Source organism: Gordionus sp. m RMFG-2023, chromosome 2, assembly GCF_954871325.1.
Source record: "Gordionus sp. m RMFG-2023 chromosome 2, tfGorSpeb1-WG-v2, whole genome shotgun sequence".
Lineage (NCBI taxonomy): Eukaryota > Metazoa > Nematomorpha > Gordioida > Chordodea > Parachordodidae > Gordionus > Gordionus sp. m RMFG-2023.
In genome coordinates this window covers 62,811,646-62,828,547 of record NC_088776.1, presented here as the reverse complement: position 1 = coordinate 62,828,547, position 16,902 = coordinate 62,811,646, and the positions used below count along the sequence as shown (strand labels likewise).

Here is a 16,902-nt window from a genome sequence, read left to right as displayed (position 1 = left end):
CGGCTATATTCTAAATTTAATCTTACATTTATCAATGTCAAAGTCAACCATGTCGCTCATATTTTTTTCTTCTTCCTTTCACATGCTCAAGATCCAATAATTTTATTTTATATATGAAAAATTAGTGCAATTTTTATAATATTTTTAAATCAGTATTTATTTATTTTTTTTGTGAAAATATTTTTTTTCACAAAAATGTATTTTGTTTTAAAAAAATATCTATTTAAATGCTTCCATATTTTTTTTGAAAATATGGTTAATTATTAATGTTTTTTTTCTTTCATTATTGGCATTCATTTTTTTTTTGGAAATATATAATGTTATATTTATTCATTTATTGAAAGATAAATATGGATAAAACCATAAATGTAATGTTAACAATTTGTAATTTCGCATTTCATTTGAAAATTTATTTAATTATTAATGTTTTTTTTTCTTTCATTATTGGCATTCATTTTTTTTTTGGAAATATATAATGTTATATTTATTCATTTATTGAAAGATAAATATGGATAAAACCATAAATGTAATGTTAACAATTTGTAATTTCGCATTTCATTTTTAAATTTTCTTTATTTCATTCTTTCCTTTATTCCATCAAAAAATAAGACTCAAAGTTTGTAATGTTAATAATATGTAGTTTCGCATTTTATTTTTTAAATTTTCTTTCTTTTCATTCTTTCTTTCTTGCTTTCTTTTCCTTCTTTCTTTCTTTGCTTTCTTTTAATCGGTGCTCTGATATACATTCATTTATTAAAATATAAATATGAAACCATCTTTAAATAAGATTCAAAGTTTGTAATGTTAATAATTTGTAGATAAGCATTTCATTTTTACATTTTATTTATTTATTTCTTTTTATTTCTTTCTTTCTTTCTTTCTTTCTTTCTTTCTTTCTTTCTTTCTTTCTTTCTTTCTTTCTTTCTTTCTTTCTTTCTTTCTTTCTTTCTTTCTTTCTTTCTTTCTTTCTTTCTTTTAATCAGTGCTTCAACTCAGGATAACTTAATCGAATCAAGAAATCTTAACGAGCCGTTGTAAATATTTGCGAGCGAATTTAACGTGACGGTTTTTAGGAAAGAAAGAAATGGGGAAAATATTTTAAAAAATATATAGATAATATACACCTGAGGTATGTGATATATATTATAATAAATTAATTTTTTTTAAAAAAATATCTTGAAACTTAATAAAAACCGAAGCGAACCGATATAAATTGTTTGAAAACTGGGATGCACCAAAACTACCTCCTTTGGCCCCGTGCCAATGCTAATCGATACCATGAGTATTGTCTGCCTGAAAAATAACCGGAAATGGAACTTTGAAATAAAAAACGGAAATAGCGGTTTGACCTATCACTAATGATTGACATGATATCAAATTTAAATCACATTCATAATATCACATTTCACCGAAAAGCACAATTTTTTTTTTTGTTTAAAAAATAAATAAATATAAATTACATTACACAAGTATATAGGTGTAAATACATTACACTTAAATATTGTAAATATAATGACAAATAAATATGATTTTTTTTTGTTCTATAACATATTTAATTTATATCTAAATTCTGATTGGGCTAAAATAAATTTAAACGACCATATCGCTTTCCGTCGAAATGTTGCAATTTTTGGAATTATTTTTCGATGAAGCGCGCAAAAAAAATTGATCATTATTATTATATATGATATAAGAGGGTGAGCAAAGTTTAAATTTTTTTAGGATCTGGCTTTTCATTGATTTATTTTTATGATTGACATATCTAATTTCAGGTTCGGGATATATAGGTAAGAATTATACACTGGTAAAATATTTTTTGCCCGTTACCTAATGAAAAGTAACGACTCGATACTCATAAAAAAAATATTATTTAAGCAGTTGAGGTTAAAAATAATGAAATAATTTGTTTTTTTACTAGCCTTAAAATTTTTGTAAATTTTTTATAAATATATGTACAATAAACATATGATTTTGATTGGGTAATTAATGTTGTTGTCGTCACGAGATGAGGAATCCATTAGAATTCTTAATCTTTCAAATATAAATCTTTTATTGAGGGCGATTTTTTTGTATTTAAAAAAAAGTCGTCTGATTCGACCGGAAATATATTATTCGTTACGGTAGTGTCTAGAATAAATATCCTCATGAATTATGACAAAACAGATGAGAAAATACATGTAGAAATTGACACTGTAACTCTGCCTACCGAGAAGAGTTTAACTCTGTTAGCGGCTTCAGAAAAATTTTCGCCAGCAAATTTTTGCGTATTATTTTGCAATTTATAATGATAACATATTATATACAATATATAAATTGAACAGAAAATAAATTTAGTTCCAAAAGTTCGCGACACCCAGAGTGCGGATATTTCGTGCGTGCCGGAAATACGTTTTTCGGTCAAATCAGAGTTTATGCAGATAGAAGATTCGCTCTTAACAATAAATGATTTAAGTTCGAGGGATTCAGAATTCGCATATCCCAATGCGATACATTATCAATAAAAAATAAATGTTTTTTGTATTAAAATTGGTATCTATTGTGCTTCAAGGTCATAATAAGAATAATTAAATGGTTTGCGTCAAAAAATGTTAAATTTTTATGCGTCACCCTAATTCGAAAGTAAGGAAATCAAGTTATAATTGGTATCAATACATCTTTTTCATTTTATTTTCGATATTTCGAGATAACTACAAAGGTTTAATCAGACTAGACGGGTTTATTAATATTTTTTAAAAATAAATTAGAATTAGACTTTGATTTAAAAAAAAATTAAAAGAATTTTTTGGCGGGAATCGGAGGTAGGGGAATTTTGATTTAAAAAAATATTTTTGGCGCCTTTGGAAAAAAAAAAATTGAATATAAATTTATTTAAAATAAACGGGAGAAAAAAATTTCACCGGAAATTAAATATAACAATGTTTATTGTGACTAGATTCGGACACGTCCCCAGGACATGATGAATTGGGGAAATGAGACTTGAGTATTGAGAGGGCGGAGTACTTTGGCCTTTTCTCTTTTTCTGCCGATTTTTTTTAGAAGCGAAAACAGTTGCTTTAATCAATAATTTGACGGACGTAATATTTTTTCTTGGTACCGAATTATTTATATGAATATGGAAAAATACATATTTTTTCTTGTTCTTGCAGCTTTGAAGATTTTTGGAAAAAAAATAGAACCTTTTGAGTGACGGTAGAAGGAGTGGATTGACAGGCATCCTAAGTACTTTATTGTATGATAACAGTTTCTATTTCTTAATAAAGTTCTTGAGATGAGATAAAATTGGTTGGGTTAATTGATTTTTTTATAAGCCTTCGAGATCATATTTGCTGAATAATTGATATTCTTAGCTTTAATTGTATATATTTAGACCCTGTCCACTTTATATTACGTCAATGGCAAACTTTAAATGGCTATCAGACATTGGCCGGAAAAATTTTCGAATTACTTAACACGCTATAACTTGGCAAGGTGTATATGGTGGTCCTCTTCACGTTATCGTTACTATCAATCGCGTCACGATTATCATCTTTGCCAATCGGCTCAACTTTATCATTCATTCGTTTCGCGAATTTTCGTTTGGCTCGCAACATGCCCCAGACAATGGAATAGGGGGATATTCTTCTGTCGGCGTAATGTTTATCAACGAACAAATCTGGCCTCAGATGCTGTGGGTGCTGGCCATTTAAGTTACTGTTATTATTGTTAAAATTAAAATTGGCATGATGATCTAGCAATCGGGGCCACGAATATTTTTTTCCGTTCACCGTGGACGCGGGCGATCTTGGGCGTTCTAGAAAACCCTCACGAAGTTCGTCTTCAAGCTTCGCGGAACCATGTTCGACATTGGCTAATTCTTTCAATGACGTTATATTATTTTGTACTTGTTGGTAATTGTCTGTAACTTCATCGCCTCGTGACTCTATTTCCCCTCTATTCTCGGAAGGGATTTGATTCTCGTTCGTTAGAGGTGGAGCAAGAGGAAGGGGCGATTTAGAATTCTCGGAAATGGGTAATCCATTTGCGCGATCACCGTGGAGTGCGATTAAAGAGCTTATAGGTAATCCGGATAAATCGTAGCTTTCCCGCTTGCCGCCTTCGAAAAAGTAACTCTCCCCAAAATATTCAGGGATCGACTCTTGCTGTTTGGGGACATTGTCGCTGCCATTCACTATGTCATGTTTAACTTTCTCTTCGGTTGAGTCTTTGTTCTTTAAAGCTCCGGCGGTCATAGCGTTGCCTTTAACGCCATCTATATTGGGCATATCGGAAAAGGAAGTTATGTTTTGCCAACCTTTTTTAACGATAACAGGCATTTCGTTAACGTTCGTGACTGAGGAATTCCTCGATCTTTCATTACTTTTAATTTTATTGATGACTTGCAGCTCTTTCATCAGCGGGCTATTGTCAAAAAAATAGTAATCGTGTTCCTTCTCCCTAGGGTCCTCTTTCTCGCATACGATTTTATCATTCGTAGCTGTTAGAGCCTTTGCTTTACTCTTGCCATTGTTAGAACTTCGGATCGATGATTGCGCGCTAGTTGGGTCCAGCCTTTGGTTGTGTTCTTCCAGCTCTTGCATGAGGGGGCTTCCGTCGAAAAAGTAATAGGACGCAAAGTTTTCGGGCAAATTACTCAGATCGTATACCTTTTCGGTCCATCGCGCAGTGTCCTTACCGTTTCCCGAAATCCCTGTTTTAGCGCTAGCACTATTTTGACTCTCTTTCTCGAAAAATTTGGTAGCCCTCTTTTTTCTGGCAGTTTTGATTTTGATACTTGGCTTAGCTAACCTAAAGAGCCCATCTCTCACGGGAGAACTTTTGATGATAATTTTTTGGTCAGCACTACTCGATTTTTCTTTTAACGATGCTTCTCGCTTCAATCTCATTTCCTTTTCCGCTTTTTTGACGTCTAATTCCTTCATGAGGGGATTCTCTTCGTAGAAGTAATAACTAGCCTTCCTCGACCCAGGTTTCCCGACAGATACCTCATCTTCGATCATTCCTTTTTGGTATGATATACATGAGAAAGTAAGAAAATATTGTTTGATATGAAGAAAATAAAATAATTTAATTCAATACATGTATATTCATAAATAAGGGTTTATTTATAGCCGGTCATAGAATGAATGGTATAAATTAGTACATATATTAGAAACAAATGGAGAGAAAAATTGATAATAAATATTCCTCACCTTCCATCCCTCCAGTGCCTTTCACTTTCTTTTCCTGCAGTTCTTTCATCAAAGGATTTTCGTCGAAGAAGTAGAAATAAGAATCCTGGGGTTCAGATTTTCTCCTTACTTTAGAGTAATCATCACTGGTCACAATTAATTTAGAATCCAACCTTCCATAGGCATTAGCATCATTATCATTTTTACCAATCTCTACCAGATTTTTCGATTGCGATGTATCTCCTCGCGAAGGAACGATATCATTATCATCATTCTTGAAAGATTTATCTAATGGGTTCTCGTTCTTAGAGTCACCTACTTTCCTTTCCACGTCAACCGTTTCGGTTACTTTTTTATAAGTATCTGTATCGCCCTGAGTTTGACCGCTATTTTCATTGCCTATCGAATGTTGATTCTTAAATTTTCCCGCACCTGCTTTTGCTTCGTTCGGATCATTCTTCAGGTTCGCGATATCTTGCAGTATGTTAATACCAGAATGAACATGTTTGTCATTCCGCGTCGCCGTATATGGGCCGTTATTCACTCGCATTTGGGCAACGTTATCGTAATTGTTATAAGATCCAATATTATTCCCGTCATTCTGGTCCGAGCGTTCTCTTTCTTTCCGCTTGATGTAATCGTAAGTAGTGATACCTTTAATTTCTTTACAGTAATATATATGTAATATTTATATATATACACTATAACAATGTCGTTTAGGGGGGAGTTTTTATCATCACGTGTAAAGAGTTGCGTATTTATTAATTTTTTATTAAGATCCAATTTTTACAGGAATCGTATTCCAAGTGTATGAATATCATATGTGAAATTTTTTTTTAAAATTATTTTTAAATCTCTATCCAAAAAGGTATAAATTGTAGTTTTCATTGTTAAAAATTGTCTTAAATTCTCAAGGGTCGATACTCGATACAAATGATGAAATCGAAAATTTTTTCAAAAAAACACATTGTTTAAAATATTTTTACCGAAAACCTAATATTCTTATGACATAGACCTGCTATACAATGTGGTATCATCAGGTGATTCGGAAACTCAGATGACTGATTACTGAAGACGATTTATAAATTTTTTTAAAAAAAATTACCCTGATTTTAACCGGAAATGTTCTCACGGGTTTAGGATACCTATTTCCTGTGCGAACTTCGAAACAAAATTTTCCCGAAAGTTATGCAAACTATTACTTAATTTATATAGATTTTTCTTTCGAAATTTTATTGGAACAAAAACACGTGATCTTACCGAGAATTCATTCGGGCTGATATACAGAACCCTATCCTTACCCTTAGAACTTCTAAGCAATTTTGCCAGAATATTGACGAACTAAATCAGAATTTTTGTTATAGATTTATTCCTTTTTAATATTTTAATTTAACAAAAAAATGTCACACGAAATGTTTAATGGCGGAAGTTGTCCGTAATTTACAGGGTATTAAGTTAGTTCTTGTTGTATGTTCACTTATAAAAAAACTTCGCTTTCAAGTAAAAGGGCTTAAATATTTGAGGGATTTTTCGAAGCATATTATGATTTCATTTTTCGTAAATTTACTTATGTAGACATGAAACGAGGCTAAGTGGCCCAATATTAGGGTAGCAATCAGCGAAAACAAAAGCGTTATAACGATCAAACCGATCCAACCCCGGACACCCATTGGATGGGTGAAAAATTTGGAAAATTTAGGTGGCGATGCGTGTAATCCAATATTTTTGATTCTTTCGGTACTCATGAAACTGTGACTACTATCTTCGTAGTTATTGAGGACACGTGATTTTGACGTTAGGTAGGGTTCGCATTTTTCGATATAACGGTTGCCGTCCAAGTAAAAGTTCAGGAAGCTGGAAGTTAAGACACGTGTCAGTTTGGGACTGTCATTTTAGAGAAAAAAAAAAACAATTTTTTAAAATATATTTTTTTTCTATAGGGAACAAAATATATAGACGGAGGAGCTTCCTCTCATATATAAGTATCAAACGTTCGACCAAACGTCGATCAAAAAAGAAAATAGAATATTATGATACCTGGCATTATTCGGTAAAGTGATGTTTCTCATCGGAATGGCCATATCTTGATTATCCCTCTTGAAAATTTTGGTATTTTGAAGAGTCGGTTTCTGCGTTATAACTGGAGTTGAAACGTCATTCTCTAGAACCCTTCTTCTTACTGAAATGTCGCTGATACTACTGGAGAAACTCCCCCTACTTATATTGCTATCATAGTTATGAAAACGGTCGATTCGGAATATTTTATCATCAATTTTGCGTAGAATGTATGTCAAACCATTTGCCCCATTCTTCCCTTCATCGTCATATGTATCGTGATCCCTTTGGCCGCTGTATCCCGATATATTACTTGGTCCTTTATCACTAGTGGCATTTAGTGAATGGAACAACATTCTCCTGAAACCACGCCCAATTCGGCTGGCACTGGTGCTCACATTATAATCGTTCTCATTCCTGCCATTGTTATCCACTTTCGATAGCTTCTCGAACAGGAACCCTCTTCCGAATAGTGTCAGGCAGTCTTCCAGCACAGGATTTTTAATTTTTACTCTTCCGTCCTCGCTTACATTTATTTGGTTAATCATCGTATCCATTTCACTCTGGTGCATATTGTGATAATTCACGTAGATATAAAGACTCACCAGAGTCATAGACGCGCAGAATATCAAGAATGCAGCTATCAAGGATGATAAAATGCATATCGCGAACGGAGTATAATTTCTGCGGCCAACGCAGTTATTCAACCATCGACAATGGTGGTCGAACCCTACTATGCATTTGTTGCATTGACGACAATGTTTGGAGCTCGGGCTCACGAATACCTCACATAGATGGCAATAATAGGCCGAGCCGTTTTCTGGAAATTAGATGCAAATTATTTACAAATTTATATATTTGTTTTGAGCCAATTTAAAAATTATTTACTGTCCTTAATACTGATTCATTTATTTGTTAAATCACTATCTAAGTTATTATTTAAAAAAAAAAAATTTGTTTCTATCTTTCTTTCTTTCTTTCTTTCTTTCTTTCTTTCTTTCTTTCTTTCTTTCTTTCTTTCTTTCTTTCTTTCTTTCTTTCTTTCTTTCTTTCTTTCTTTCTTTCTTTCTTTCTTTCTTTCTTTCTTTCTTTCTTTCTTTCTTTCTTTCTTTCTTTCTTTCTTTCTTTCTTTCTTTCTTTCTTTCTTTCTTTCTTTCTTTCTTTCTTTCTTTCTTTCTTTCTTTCTTTCTTTCTTTCTTTCTTTCTTTCTTTCTTTCTTACTTTCTTTCTTTCTTTCTTTCTTTCTTTCTTTCTTTCTTTCTTTCTTTCTTTCTTTCTTTCTTTCTTTCTTTCTTTCTTTCGTAAGGACTGACGTGAAGTCTTGCATAGGAATGGAAGGAAGGAAGGAAGGAAGGAAGGAAGGAAGGAAGGAAGGAAGGAAGGAAGGAAGGAAGGAAGAAAGGGTTGAGGCTAAGCTTAACTTAGAAAAGTTCAAGTCATTTACATATGGCTATTAAACTTTAAGCCACATTGCACCCTGTCACGTGAGTTTGGGTCATTTTAAACAACATTAACTAAATAATAATATTAATAAGTATATAAACGTTACCTTATTTGCTAGAAGCGTGTAAAATTGATTGATGTTAAAATTAAAAATTGACATTTAAAAATTGATTAATCAATGTTATAACTTATTTTATAACGTCAGTAGAAGAGGAATACCGTAGAGGTAAAATAATTGTGCGAGAAAATTAAGAGAAAATATTACTATTTTTTTTTATTAATATAGATTCATAAGTTAAAGGGTGAATTGAAAAAATAATGACCACCTCATTACTCTTTAGAAGCGATCTCAATATGACGGTCCAAATAAAATGGCATATATATAACCTCCTACTGTCTTATTAGCGGCGTTGGTGGTCTCCATCCAAGGTGATGCTACGTGATTGGACGTGGCGGGAACTTGGAACAAAGGCATGTGATTGGTTCTAGTGGGTGTCAGGTGGTTAGTCATCTGCCTTACGGGGCTTTTGGTAATGGCGTGCGGATACAAATTTCTATCTAAGGTCGGAACCATCCTAGGAACTTTTATCTTCTTTTTCTTGTCGGGCTATTATATATATATGTGTATATAGTCATAAGTATGAAACAAAACTAGGTTTATAGAAAATTTCCAAAAGTTTTATATTCAGAGCTCTCAATGAAATATCAGGGAGTATTACTAAGAGAAGGGGGTGGTATTCATTTTGAGGGCACCGATCATTCATATCCAAGAATGGGATTCATATAATTCAATAATAAAGACTTCTTAGAGAACAACAATCAAATAATCCGTCTTACAAAAAAAAGAGACAACTGCTCATATTAGGGCCACATGGATGTAAGATTTTGTCAAAATTTAACCCGTACTTCGATCCCCAAAACTGCCGCCATTTTGTGGAATAATCTTCGACTTAGCCTCGCTTGGGATCTTTTGTCGCGAACGATTGCGTTATCCCTTTTTGAATTTGAACTATTTGATTCATTCGAGTTGGCGACTCCTAATTTAGCGATGTTCCCATTAGAAGTCGAGCTGTTGTTTGTGAGAGGACTGAGGGTAGTGCCTTTTTTAAATCTCCGATCGATTTGATTTGTTGTAGGATCTTGGGTGGAGGGTGAGGGGGGAACGGAAAAATTAAGTCAATTAACATGTATGTCATGATGGAATATGGAATCCACAAGAATGAATTGGGAATATTTCGATTTTTAAATCCCTTATATTGGATGCAAATTTTTTTAAAAATATTCTTAAAAGTATATTTAACCGGAAACCGGAAAAGCAATCCCAAGTGCTCAGAACGAGACAATTTTTGGTAATCAATCTTTCTGTATTTTCTAATATTTCTGTAATATAATAATCGATATAGTTTCACTTTACAGTGAAAATGTCTGAAATTCACGATGTTAGGTATTCCCTGCTCATGTTAGAATACATTTTGATCTAATCAGATCTTTAAAAATCCATCTCTTTCAATAAATGCTAAAATATATTGTGATGTTATAGCATTTTTTTTTTCAATTTTAGAAAAACGAAAATGCTAGATATATTTGGATGGGTGCGTAGAAATATACAATGGTCTCGATTGTATTCCTGGTGGAACAAATAGAATCGATAAGATTCTTCGGTGGGGGAAATCAGAAATATAAAATTAGATATAAAAAGAGATAGCACGAGTAATAAAGTGGAGAGAGATAGTGAAGGAGCTTACCACCGGAAAAAAAGGTGAAAGCTAAAAAGAAGAGGAAAAAAACATGTATGTCGTATTGGGATATGTGAAATCCATTAGGATTACTAAATCTAAATCTCTCAATATCAGGAAAAGTATTTCAGCATAAAAAAATGAAATTGGAATCAATTCAAAAATGGAGCTATCGAATTTGTTCGATTATTTTTTTTAAAAAAAATAAATTTAATTTACAAAAAAATAAAATGGGAAAATCTAAGTATAATTTATGATACCCTACAAATTCCAGGAAGTTGAATATAATAATAATCCATTTTAAATGATCATATGATCACGACAATACATTTCCGGTCAAATCAGATTCTCTAGCTTTAAAAAAAAAGATAGTCCTTCCGGGAATGATTCAAGATCGAATGATTCCATATCCCAAATGGGAACATACATATAATTGGAACTTCCATTTATAAAATATTAATAAAGAAATAAAAATTTTAAAAAAACCTAGATGTCTGCCAGATCCATTCTGTCTACTGTTATTATGGCTGTTGTCCGAACTTTCCGTTAGGCTGATTTCCTCTCGAACGCTGTGATCGACAGGGTCCTTCGTCATGGCCCAGAACATGGAGGCCAAAATGACGACGTATAAAACAGTCAAAACCTTTGGGTCGTTAAATTATTTTTTTAAGGAGATATTGGGCGAAAAAAAATATCGTTAGGAAATCGATTTACTATACCTTTTGAAAACGCTAGGTTTTAACGGGGGGGGGTCTCAAAATATTTTGGGCGGGGGGTTAAACCATAACCTCCAGGTAAGGGATCTGGTCAAAAATCAACAACGATGATGCTACATCGGGCTTCTGATACGATGATGAAACATAAGTATATCCCTAGAAGATCGTCATGAAGATGGGGGAGGGACACTTTTGGTGGGTGGCTCTATAGTTTCTTCCAAAGATAAATTTTTATTTTTGTGGGCTTCTTGTTTAATAGTTCGTAATACCCTTTAGAACGCTCAGAATAAATTGCTTAATGCTCAGAATCAATGTTCAGAATAGCCCAGAAAAAAAAGATACTAATTGTTTCTGGTATAAAACTAAAAAAAAAACGATAAGATTAAATATATGAAACTCCCAAGAACTGGTTAGTTTCTTCCAAAGATAAATTTTTATTTTTGTGGGCTTCTTGTTTAATAGTTCGTAATACCCTTTAAAACGCTCAGAATAAATGTTCAGAATAGCCCAGAAAACAAAAGATACTAATTGTTTCAGGTATAAAACTTAAAAAAAAAAACTATAAGATTAAATATATGAAACTCCCAAGAACTGGTTGCTTTAATCGGTGAGAAATTAATTTTTTTCTAAGTAAAATTGATTTTTTAAGAGTTTCTATATGTTTCCTTCCAGTTCTCACGGACTCCTGGAAACCTCTAATTTCAATGAAGATATTTCGTAATACTCTCCTTCTTCCCCTCTTTCCCCTGTAGTCGTAACTCCTTACCAGTTCCTCAATGAATTCTTTTGATTTATAAATTATGGTTCTTTGGTTAAATAGTCAAATAATATATCCGTGTTTCTAAATATTTAGAAAAGCTAAGAATGCCTCTAAATTACCTAAGTGATGAGTTTAAAAATGACATTTGTCAATTATCATATTTTTATAATAGGCTTTTTATGAGATTACCAATATTAAAAAAATATTATGTTAGAAATTTTTGTTCTAAGCTTCTCCATCCTACCCCGAATATCCTCTGGAGACGTTGAGCGATTATTAGATTGGCATCAAATGTAATCAATCAATCTCCTTATTATGTCGATATATAATGCCTAGGCATATTTTTAACCCTCAACCCTATTATTCATTATTCTCTTCATTAACTTTTTTATTTGACACGCATGCTTGCATCATGTTAGGAAATTTGATCTAGAGATATAGAGTGTTTACTCATATCTTTGTAATCAACTTGTCTGTTAATATATATGCGCACATTATAAATCTTACCTCCTCCAAAACCCTGGTTACATTGAGTATTTTAATTATCGATGTAATAGAATTTCTTTTTATTAGTTAGTTGTAAACCTCCCTTACCCCCCACCCCCACCGCCCATGACCTAGACCCGAGAGCACCGATCTTTAAAACAAGAGCATGAAAGAAAGAAAGCAAAGAAAGCAAAGAAAGAAAGAAAGAAAGAAAGAAAGAAAGAAAGAAAGAAAGAAAGAAAGAAAGAAAGAAAGAAAGAAAGAAAGAAAGAAAGAAAGAAAGAAGGAAAGAAAGAAAAGAAAAGAAAAGAAAAGAAAGAAAGAAAGAAAGAAAGAAAGAAAGAAGGAAAGAAAGAAGAAACTCATATAATTCATTCGTTGAACTTTATACTGATAAATATAAAACTCTGTAAATAGCAAATTTTTTTATGAGCCATTTAAGTTATTTCTTGCTGAGAAATTCTATAAAACATTTTTACTTTGCCAAAAATCGTCCTTGATTTTTAAGGGAAAATATAGGTTGAAATTCAATTATAAAATCCTTGGCCTTTAATGTATATCATATATTTTTTTTTAAAAATAATTCCGAACAAATTAGTCAGTAAAAAGTTATCATAAATATCAGAGTTGTTAAAGGGTCTAGATACTTGTATCTAGATCCTGTATCTAGATATAAAAATGTGGTATCGGTGTCTGAATCTAGATAGATTTTTGATTAAAATATCGGTATCTAGATATTATTTTAGACGATGTATCTGTATCTAGATCCATTTAAAAAGTATCTTTTAACAACTCTGATAAATATCATATGCGTGTTATTGTCCCATTAGCGTTTGTTGAAACAAAGGGCTCTAACCCAATATTTTATCCAGAAAAATATTACTCTAGAGCCCGAAGATTTTGCCCATAGAAGGAACAAAGGTTCGAGGCCCAGGGAGATAATTTATCCGGCTAAAAATATTGAGTTAGCCCCTTAAAAAGAGCGTTTAACAACGCGAGTTAGCTATGTCCCACAACCTCTCTAAAAGAACTTAAGGCGGGATAAAATTTTAGTTTCTCTTTAAACTCATTTTTTAGGTAAGTGTGGGGTGAGGTTGAGCTGACGGGCGACGGGCGGGCGAATGGGTTGGTTGGGGGGTGGTGGTGTAAAGGGGTATATTTTTTTTATTATCGGTATCATTTGATATTTAACTAAAATTTGTGTAATTTATCGAAGAGGAAAGACCTTGATTTAAAGGCCATTTACAAAAAATATCTCAACTTAATATTTCTTAAAATTAATTATTTTTTTTTTATAAATTGATATATATATTATATTATATTAATATAAATATATATATATATATAAAAAAGAGAAATCTTTTGTCAAATTTTTTAATTTTTTTTTTTTTATTGAAATCTATATTTTAAAAAAATTTTGCCAGGTAATTTGCTATATTTTATTTATAATCATATTAAATATCAATTATTTTATTATAATTTATATTTTTTGTTTAAAAAATCGATATTTTTTTCTCCTCTAAATATAAAATTAATTAAATTGAAATTTGGGATCTAACTATTTTTCCCATTTCCTTCCTTCCTTCCTTCCTTCTTCCTTCCTTCCTTCCTTCCTTCCTTCCTTCCTTCCTTCCTTCCTTCCTTCCTTCCTTCCTTCCTTCCTTCCTTCCTTCCTTCCTTCCTTCCTCTCTATCCCCCTCTTATATAATTCTTCATCATTTTTTCATTGGTTAGTCTGGTCCATATGCTATTGCACGTGACCATATCTTTTGGGTCAACAAGACTAAGCTCTCTATTATATAGACATTTTTGATTTTGTACATGGTGGATTTCCTTATTATATGGTCATAATTTTCCACGAGGCATACTTTTATTTAAAATAAAGTTTTCCTGGCTTCAAAATTAAAGGATAAACCTTCTTACAATTAATAATAAATTTATATTATATAGATACCGATAACCCCCCCCCCCCCTTCCCCAACTCTTCCAAAAAGAAAATGAAGGAGAAGAGATGCCGAATGACATTTATCAATTGATTTAAAATGACAGCTGTCTGTTAAATTATTAATAAGTGAAAGAACGCTTTATAACTCTTCAGAAGAAACTCAATCATTTAATTTCTAACAGTATAGTAGATTTAGTGCAACATGCAATTTCCGGTATAAACAGCTGATGGATTTAATAAATGATAATCTTTTGATTATTGTATTAATATAAAAAAATTTTTTATTTAATAATCATTAGCAGGATCAGTTCCTTTTGAGACCAATGTAACAGTTCAGATCCAATAAACCTTTGATAAATTGACCCTGTTGTATCTTTTCTCTTCTAATCTCATCAAAATTATAAAGAATCTGTTTTAGAACTTTACGAGAATTTTAACCAATCAGACCATAGGACAGGACTTTAATAATTAGTTTTCCAAGTTTCAAAACAACACAATTTCATTTGCCCGACATTTAAAATATATAATGTCGTAGAGCTGTAGAGTATCATACTGAGAATTAAGTATCTTCGATCTTAGTTACAAGATACATTTTTTATGAAGAAAAAAAAATGAAATAAATATTCTGATTAATATTTTTATAAAATTAGAAAATTTAAAAAAGAAAAAAATTTAATAAAATTTATTGTCCAAAGAATACGATAATTTTTAATCTTTTCGAACGAGTTAAAAAGATAAACGTCGTATAAATAACATTGAATTCTGCTGTTTATTTCTAAGAAGAACTAAATTCTTGGATCCACTTTCAATTTAAATCTATTTTCGTTACATTTTCCATAAATTTCATCACAAAAAACTGTTTAACATTTATAGGACAGGTACACTCCTGTTATGAAAATGCTTAAAAATGTCAAAGATTCAGATACACCCAACACACACACTCACAAATATATATTTAGAAATATATATATTTAGCAAAATTAAAAAAAAAATTAATATACCGTATAAAGAAGAATGTTCCAAGGATTGGGAAAGGAAGAACACAGAGTCCCATATATGACGATACCGAAATAGGTCAAAAAAAACGCGGCGATCAATTGAAAAGGATGAGGGGGCATGGTCCATCCATTATGACGAGGATACATTCTCGCTTGCTTCTCATTGCCATTTTTTATCCTTCGAGTTACCTTAGGGGATTGTACCCTTATTTCCGGTCTAGTAAAACGTGACGATACAGATGTACCCGTTTCTATTTTAGGCGCGACATTTGAGGTAGTAGATAATTGAATATTCGCGTTCCTCGGAGCAGACGGTTCAGATTTCGGAATGGGAGCAGATGTTAATGAAACACGTTTTTTCCCGAGGCGTTGAGCGGAAAATGAGTTGTCATTAAAATATTTTTGAGTGACACCGGAAGGAGACCTTGAAAATATAAAATTTGGTCTCTGGGGTTGAGCAGACGATGATAAGCGAATAGTCTTATCTTTTAAACCAGAATATGTACATTGATCTATCGGCTGTGCCTCTACCAATGACGGAATGACTTTCAATGCTACATTTGAAAGAGACGATACATTAGCGTCTGGATTTGTCGGAGCGGAAGATGATAAAAGAACGTGTTGTTTAGGAGGCGAAACCGACGAAAGCGGAATTTCTTCTACGATTTTCAAAATCACTTCCGGTTTTTTCGTCTCAGGCATGGTAGTGTCCGAAATAACTTTCACCTTTTCATCAACCGAAAACACTGCATTCTTCCCGTTAAGATGATCACAATTAGAAATGGACATCAATATGCATCCATTATTAGACCTATCGCTATTGTTTATATCAGATTTTACAAGTTCAGGTTCTCGGGAAAATGTACCACTTCTTTGATATTCTATTTTTCTGACACCTCGAGGAGTTAAATGATCAGGATCGCCTTCGTTATTTACTAATCGAGGAAAAATGGCGCTTGCAGCTGACGACGAATTTAAACCGATTCCATTAACATTTAATTCGCAATGATTATTCGCCAGATCCAAATTTTGCTTTTTAGATATTTCAGCCTTTTTCATTTTTTTTCTTTGGCACTAAAAGTGGGAAGACATTAGGAGCCAGAACTTATAACATAATTTTCCGATTATTGTTTCGCTTTCAATTCCTAGGTTTGAAAAGGGGAAGTTGAAAAAGATGTAACCATTTTTTTTTGCAATTATGTCTAATCTTAGGGAAAATATTATTTACGAAATCTACATCCGGTTTATTATTTACAAGAATAATGCAGGAAGAGGGGGGGGGGTTAGTTTAATCTATTTCCGGTCGATTTGGAAATAACTTCTCTAAAATTTTCAAAAATATATGTATATTATATCGATTCTTAATCCACATTAAAACGAATGCTGTGTTGTGAGTTGATTATATAGTGCTATTTTTTCCTGATTTAGAAAATATATATTTTGTTTCATTGATTTGGCACGAATCGCTAAAAATAATGTATTAAAATTTATTATATCTTTCATCTTCGAAATAATTTTGTTGAAGGGTTTAATAAATTCTTGACTATCGTTTTGGAATCATAAACCGGGGTTAAATGGTCCATCATAAGTTATAA

At 32.1% G+C, this 16,902-nt stretch overlaps 1 protein-coding gene across 1 annotated transcript; it reads right to left on the bottom strand.

The window, feature by feature from the left end:
• Positions 1-3,292: 3,292 nt before the first annotated feature.
• LOC135923359 (uncharacterized) lies at positions 3,293-16,473 on the bottom strand. Its single transcript, XM_065458056.1, has 8 exons — positions 15,311-16,473; positions 10,889-11,045; positions 9,573-9,805; positions 9,054-9,273; positions 7,206-8,043; positions 6,736-7,052; positions 5,190-5,831; positions 3,293-4,999 (listed from the first exon to the last, which is right to left on the bottom strand). Exons 1-8 carry the CDS (start codon positions 16,364-16,366, stop codon positions 3,414-3,416), a joined length of 5,049 nt encoding a protein of 1,682 aa, XP_065314128.1. The 5' UTR covers positions 16,367-16,473; the 3' UTR covers positions 3,293-3,413.
• Between the last annotated feature and the right edge of the window lie 429 nt (positions 16,474-16,902).